At 61.5% G+C, this 6945-nt stretch overlaps 3 protein-coding genes across 3 annotated transcripts; 1 reads left to right on the top strand and 2 right to left on the bottom strand.

The window, feature by feature from the left end:
- Positions 1-173: 173 nt before the first annotated feature.
- SPRG_14862 (hypothetical protein) lies at positions 174-1912 on the top strand. The gene is made up of 8 exons (XM_012354890.1): positions 174-312; positions 362-424; positions 465-587; positions 643-764; positions 808-869; positions 929-1002; positions 1047-1289; positions 1342-1912. Exons 1-8 carry the CDS (start codon positions 190-192, stop codon positions 1906-1908), a joined length of 1377 nt encoding a protein of 458 aa, XP_012210280.1. The 5' UTR covers positions 174-189; the 3' UTR covers positions 1909-1912.
- A 689-nt stretch (positions 1913-2601) lies between these two features.
- Positions 2602-6116, bottom strand: SPRG_14861 (hypothetical protein; the record flags this gene model as incomplete). The annotated part of the gene is made up of 1 exon (XM_012354889.1): positions 2602-6116. The coding sequence occupies one exon, from the start codon at positions 6114-6116 to the stop codon at positions 2700-2702; it is 3417 nt and encodes a 1138-aa protein (XP_012210279.1). The 3' UTR covers positions 2602-2699.
- Positions 6117-6153: 37 nt separating this feature from the next.
- On the bottom strand, positions 6154-6945 carry SPRG_14860 (hypothetical protein; the record flags this gene model as incomplete). Its single annotated transcript, XM_012354888.1, has 1 exon — positions 6154-6945. Exon 1 carries the CDS (start codon positions 6937-6939, stop codon positions 6154-6156), a length of 786 nt encoding a protein of 261 aa, XP_012210278.1. The 5' UTR covers positions 6940-6945.

Raw genomic sequence — 6945 nt, 5'->3', positions numbered from 1 at the left:
AGGACCTCCAAGGTGACAGCTTCGGCGGGAAGATCGCAGCCGAAGCCTTGGTCAAGTGCAAGTTCGCGCACCTCGGGTTCGCACCCCGTGCCCCATCAATCCATTCGTGATCGATTAAAATAGCCTGGTTTGACTATGGTGTCGCATGCCATCCGAATAAAATTTCTAGACAGGCGGCAAAGATACAAAATGCCCAAGCTGGCGTCCGCCGTGGCCTGCCTCGTGGCCATCTACCCGCTGGCGATGCTCGCCTGCATCGAGTCGCTCTCGTACGGCCTCCTCGTGCCCGTGCTGCCCATCACGACGACCGAGGTAGGCCCAGCGCCGTGGGCGAACCTCAGGTTCGTGCGTCTACCGGTAGTACTTTGCCCGCAAGGCCAACCACGGCGTGCCCATTGACTGCGTCCGCAACCACACCGCCAGCGTATACGACGCGTATGGAGCCTGGCCGACGCTGCTTGTAGGTGTGCATTGCGGGCTCGCGCCAGGCCAACCTCTGGTCGAGCGCGACGTCGTCGGCGGGGTCCATCGTGAGCTTCCTCCTCGCGCCGCTCGTGGGTCAAAGCTCCGACATTTACGGCCGCAAGGTAGAATAGCCCATCCTTGTGCCTCGCCGTTCGAAGTGTATGATCTTGCATGTAGCCGTTTATCGTGCTGGCCCAAGTGCTGCATGTGGTCTACCCATTCACCGTCTTGCTGTTCAACGACTACAACCAAGACATTCTCATCTACTTTATCACGAAATTTGTCTACAACGCCTATCTGTACCTTGCTCTCTTGCTACGGCTCGTGCTCAGGTCGCGTTAGATCGGGCTCGGTCTTTGCCGCGTGCGTCGCCGATGTCATTGCGCCGCAGAACCGAGCGACGGGTAGTGTGTTTCTGGTCTCTTGCCTCACAGAACCAGCGTGCAATGTCGGGCGATGCTAGCGTTCGGCGCCCTCTTTGCGGTCGGGTCGCTCTCGTACTCGCTCGCGATCGCCTTGACGCAGCACCTCTCGACGGTACCTACCCCGCCTCCTCCCGCGCCAAAACCAGACATGTCTAGTACCAAATTCTGGTCACTTCGTGTGGGTTCTACGTCCTCCGGCTGATCTGGAGTCTCGCGTGCATCTCCGAGACGCTGCCCAAGCGCGTGGCCAAGCACGCGTCAACGACTGCGTCGCTCAACCCGTTTGTCGCGATGGGCATCCTTCTCCAGACACCCCTCTTTCGCGGTCTCTCCATCATCATCGCTCTCTCGACCTTTGTCTCGTCGGGCTTGATGAGCTACCGCACCTTCTACTTCAACGTACGCGTCTCCCCAACACCTGCCCCGTTGTCCACTTGATACATCTTGATAGAACGTGCTCGGGTTCGACAAGAATGGCATCGCGACCTTTATGCTGCTCGTGGGCGTGAGCTCGATGGTGGCCCAAGGCGTGCTCCTCCAGCCACTTCTCTCGGTCCTGCGCGAGAAAGGCGTCCTCGTCCTCTCGCTGCTGGCGTATACCGGCATGGCGGCCCTGTACCTCGTCTCGCTCCTCACCCACGACGCGGCGTGGATCTTTGTCTGCGCCGTGCTCTCGGGCCTCGGCGACATTGGCTTCGCGGCCATCTCGTCGCTCAAGTCGATCCACGTCAGCGCCCAGGACCAAGGCCACGTCCAAGGCGCGGTCTACGGCGTGCGGGCGTTCGCCACCGCGCTCGGGCCGCTCGCGTACTCGACGCTCTACGCGACGCTCTCGACCAAGAGCGAGAGCGAGCAAGCGGTCCCGTTCTTGCTCTCGCTGGTGCTCTACGCGGCGTCGGTCCTCGTCGCGTGCAAGCTGCGCGTCGGCGCGACGCCGACCTTTCTCGATACCGAGAGCAGCACCGAAGACGAGGCAGGCCGCGTCCCGTTGCTTTTCGACGAAGAGCTGGCACCCTAGGAGACGTCTTTGTCAATAAGATTGCACGTGGTGCGAGACTCCGAGACCAAACTTCTGCATGCGCCTTTCGACCGTAGACTCGAGTATCGCATCCATCCGGTGACGCAGAGGCTCGTAGCCACGAGCTCAACTAACTACACGACTGGTTATTTGTCGAGCTGTCGGTAACCCTACGTGGGTCTGGGTAAGGTAGACCGGCTGGTTGGCGCTCCGACTTGCCTCGCTGTGACTCGGAGGCTCGCATCACGGCTCCGCCTCGGTCCACTCTACACACCATAAACCATAAACGGGGTGCGGCTAGCGACCTTGTAGAGGCGGAGGTAGCAGCTGACTCAGTCACGAGCATCCGTCACCGGTGCTTTTCATGCCTGCAAGACCCGACGTACTGCAGTGTTGAATAACACGCGAAGAAACGTCGGTGCTATCTACCTATCCATCTATCTATCCATCTATCCAAGGCCCTAGTGGCATCATGACAAATGAGAGAAACTGGTGTCCGCAGGGATCTTGTTGCGTAGTACCATGTGTACAGACACGAGGTACTAGAGGGCGCGCTAATGGTAAAAATCGGTTTTCTTGCACGCGAGGGTGCCACGTCATGTGTGTCAATGCCGACGTGACGCTTCTCGCAGCCAGATGTATATGTCGTACGCTCTTTTGACAGTGCATTTTGCTCTCGCGTGCTATGCGACATGGGACTAAAAAATCTCTAACTATTGGATCATTACACTACTACGTGGCGCAACTCGGTTCTACATCGAAGTCACGATCGTCGACACAAGACACTCTACCTAGGCCGATGCACCTTCGACCGGCGCCTCCGTCGTGTTGAGCTGGCGGTACTGCTCCGTCACGGCCGCGCGGCGGCGGTCGTCCATGAGCTGTTGCTGGAGCGCGAGCTTGCGGAGGTGTTCGCGGAGGTCCTTGCAGCGCGGCACCGAGCACTCGGCGTTGCGGCACTGGCGCGCATGGATCTGCAGCAGCGCCCAGACGCGCCGGCAAATTGTGCAGCCGCCGGTCGCGCGGAGCTTGCAGTTGCCGCCGTGCCGCAGCAGCTCCTTCATCTTCTCGCAGTTGAGCGACGTGCAGTTGCCCTTCTCGGCGTTGCAGCTGCTCGCATGCACCAAGAGCTGCATGTGCAGCGCAATGCTCTTCGCGCGCTCTTCCCGGGCCTTGCGCATCGTGTCGTTGAGCGTCCCGATGGCCTCGAGGATGTGCACGTGGACTTGGGCCTTCTTGGTGTGGCACGACTCGCACACGTCATAGTCCGGGCACGTGTTGCAGTGCCAGCGCGTGCCCGACGTGATGTCGGCCGAGCACACGTTGCAGCTGTACACGTACCCGTTCGGCGGCTGACCGACGTGGTACAACGTCATCATGGACGTGTGCTTGGCCCGTCGGAGGTCGTCAAACTGGTAGTGGTTGGCTTGGCAGAGCGAGAGGAACGCTTGGCGCGTATCAAAGACTTCGCTCTCGAGAAGCTCGTCCGGGTCGACGCACTTGTCTCGGAGCACAAGCGGCAGCGACGTGGGCACCCACGCGGCGTCGGGGAGCGGGCTCGCTTGGTAGCAGTTGTCGCAGACAAACGCCGCCGACGTCTTGGGCGCGGGCTTCGTTTCCTTCCACACCGTGCCCGCGCCCACGACGGTCTTGCAAGTCTTGCAGCACGGAAAGAGGTTCACGACGAGAAAGTCTTCCTTCATCGGCTTGATGACCTCGCCGAGCTTGGCCATGAGCGGGTCCGAGAACTCGATGACTTCGGCCTCGCTCTTGTCCTTGTCCTTGCCTTGGCGCTTGTTGGGCTTCGAGAGCTTGTTGACGCTCGCTTTCGCGGGCTTCTTCGTCTTGGCGTCTGCCTTCTCTTCCTCGTCCATCTTCTCGATGAGGTCTTCGGCGAGACCGACCCAGTAGTCGCCTTCAAAGTACGGCAGCGCCATCGGCGACGCGCCCGCGTGGCTCCAATACTCGTCGTACATGTTGTGGATGTCGACGACGATGCCTTCGTCCTTGGCCTTGAGCAGCATCTGGACGTACCACTGCCGGAGACGGTCGCTCTTGGGCGTCTTCTGCGACTCGGGGTGGCAATACAAGATGTAGTCGTCGCCCTTGAGCGGCGGGCAGGCCCAAATGTGCGCGGTGTGGAAGCCGCGCTGCTTGACAAACTCGAGGTACCCAATGAGGATCTCGTGGTAGACCTTGGTGCGCAAATGCACGGGCTCGAGGTAGTTGACCGAGTCGAGGTACGACACGTAGACGCGGCGCTGGTTAGCCGCGCTCTCTTGCTCGTCGAATTCGTGCACGTACATGCCAAAGAGCAGCACCGAGACGCCGTGCGTCTCTTGAAACATGCAGAGACACTTGGACTTGAACCGGTGCTCGGACGGGTACTTGTGTTCCTTGTAGCGCGCATACATCTTGTCACGCACGATGAGCTGCTTCTCAATGTTGCTCACTTGGCGGATCACGAGCGCATCGGCCTTGCCTGTTGACGGATCGGCCTCCGCCTCCTTCGCGAGCAAGTGCTGCACGCGGCGCTCCAGAAAGTCCGAGAGCTTGGAGCGCGGCAGATGCTTGGCCGATAAGAGCTTCTTCTCAACAGGAAACGCCGACGGCGTCTTGGCGCGCAGCGAGAGGAGACACTCGGGGCAGTGGAACGCCGTGTTCATGTTGGTCGCCTTCTCGTTCGTGTTGCTCTCCGACCCGGGCTTGTGGTGGAAAAGTGCGCAAACCTGGTGCACCCACTGGTTGCAATGGTCGCACTGGACCCATGGCTCTTCGTGGACTTCGTCGTTCTTCTTGCGGACGAGACCACTCTTCTCGTACGGGCCGCCGTCGTTCGAGGGCGCCGAGATGGATTCGGGCAACGCGGGAAAGCAGTTGGTGCAGCAGTGGTACTTGTTGTCCGGCGCGCAGTAGTAGTAGCAGTTGCGCCGAATGCGCGTGTTGCACTCGCCGTTGCAGTACAGAATTGCGGGCTCAAAGACCATCGACTCCATGCCGCAGAGCTTGCACGCGCCGTCCCGCGCGCGCGCACTCGCCTCGTCGGCCGCGACTTCCTTCTCGACCTTGCTCAGCTCCGCGTTAAAGTCGCCCAGCATGTCCTTGGCGAGCTGATGGACGTCCGACTCTTCGTTGTTGTACGTCATCGCGTTCCGAAACGTGAGCCGCACGTCGGCCGCGAACGGCGCCAGATGCTTGTACAGGTTCGCGTCCAGCTTCTTCTTGATCGTGCCAAAGTCCATGGGCCGCCGGATAATGTCAAAGTAGTTGGGGATGTTGAGCGCGATCGGGTCCACTGGCGACGAGAAGACCCACCCAAACTTGTGGTCCATCATGCTCCGAAGCAGCGGCTCGAGCTTCTTCTTGAGCTGCGCGACCGTGAGCGACGCACAGTGCTGCGACTGGAGCGACGCCACGTGCGCTCGGATCTCCATGTCGGTCATCTGCGGCAGCATGTACGTCGACGGCGACGCGGCGTCGGCCGGCGGCTCGTCCGCCGGCATCGCGACCTCGGGCTTGGGCTCGGGCTTCATCTTCTTGGCCATCGGCTCGGGCTTGGCGTGCTCTGGCGACATGGTGGTCGTCTCGGGCGGAGTCGCGACGGTCGTTGTCGCGGACGGCGGCGTCGACGCGGGCGCGGGCGGCGTTGGCGGCGTCGAGATTGACGCCGACCGGCTCTGGATCGTAAACGAGATGATCTTGTACTGCGTGAGGCAGCGCTGGTACTTGGCCTTAAAGTCTTGGAGCTGCCGCTGCGCGTCCATGGCTGCGTGCTGGTACCGCTGCCGGGCGGCCGGGTCCATGGACCCTTGGAAGAGCTCCATCTGCTTGTTGGCATCGACCGCGCTCTTCTGCATGTGACTACGCAGCGACTCGGCCAGTGCCTCGAGCTTCTTGCTGTGCGCGTGGAGCTGTTCGGGCGTCCACTCGCTGAAGCGCTTCTTGAGTACCTCGATCTGCTGCTTCTGCTGCTGCATGAGCTGCTGCTGCTGCATCGCCACCATGTTGGGCGGCATCATGCCCGGCTGCTGCGGCATCATACCGGGGTGTTGCGACATCATGCCCGGCTGCTGCGGCATCATGCCAGGTTGCTGCGGCATCATGCCAGGTTGCTGCGGCATCATGCCAGGTTGCTGCGGCATCATGCCCGGCTGCTGCGGCATCATGCCAGATTGCGGCTGCATCATGCCTGGCTGCTGTGGCATCATGCCGGCTGCTGCGGCATCATGCCTGGCTGCTGTGGCATCATGCCGGCTGCTGCGGCATCATGCCTGGCTGCGGCTGCATCATGCCTGGCTGCTGTGGCATCATGCCCGGTTGCTGTGGCATCATGCCAGGCTGCTGCGGCATCATGCCCGGCTGCGGCTGCATCATGCCTGGCTGCGGCTGCATCATTCCCGGTTGTTGCGTGGGCAGCGCGGCGGCAGGATGCGTCGGCGACGGCTTGGGTGGCTGCGTCGGTGTCTGCAGCAAGCTCTGCATCGACGTCGTGTCGATCGACATTTGTGACGCGCTGCGCTTGAGCGTCTCGGGCTTGCTGTTGTTGTTGTTGTTGTCGCTGGCGCGCGGCGTCGCGTTGAGCTTGGCTTGCTGCTGCGCCTGCTGGAGCTGCCGCAAATGCGTGAGTGCGACCGCGGGGTCGGCGATGAGCTGGCCGGCCGCGTCCTTGGCCTCCAGTGGCACGCGCACGATCTGGCACACGAGGCACGGCCCGATGTTGCACTGCTGAAAGTGGTTCAGCAAGTACTTGGAGCTAATGCAGTGCTGGACACCGCACTGGCTCGTCTGGCCGCACGCCGGCATGTGGTTCCAGAGCGTCTTCATCTCGGCGCAGTCCGTCACCTTGCAGTCGGCCGCGTGGCACCACGTTGCGTGCCGCAGCAGCAAGAGGCGGTGGTGCTGCTTGACAAGCATCGGCCGGAACTGCTCGAGCTGCCCCATCATGTGCTGGATACGCTGGTTGTACTGCGCCGCAGTGGGTGCTGCGACCAGCGCCGCGATCTGCCCGACGCGCGCGCGAAACGTCTGCATGAGGTT

This window comes from Saprolegnia parasitica (genome assembly GCF_000151545.1).
Source record: "Saprolegnia parasitica CBS 223.65 unplaced genomic scaffold supercont2.189, whole genome shotgun sequence".
Classification (NCBI taxonomy): Eukaryota; Oomycota; class Saprolegniomycetes; order Saprolegniales; family Saprolegniaceae; genus Saprolegnia; species Saprolegnia parasitica.
The sequence above is the reverse complement of the archived record's forward strand: the minus strand, read 5'-3'. Positions and strand labels throughout refer to the sequence as shown.

Excerpts from the sequence above, each read along its gene's own strand:
- SPRG_14862 (XM_012354890.1), top strand. The coding sequence starts at position 190 with ATGCCCAAGCTGGCGTCCGCCGTGGCCTGCCTCGTGGCCATCTACCCG. Across the intron at positions 765-807 it reads TTTGTCTACAACGCCTATCT|ATCGGGCTCGGTCTTTGCCG; the intron begins GTACCTTGCTCT and ends AGGTCGCGTTAG. Across the intron at positions 1,290-1,341 it reads ACCGCACCTTCTACTTCAAC|AACGTGCTCGGGTTCGACAA; the intron begins GTACGCGTCTCC and ends ACATCTTGATAG.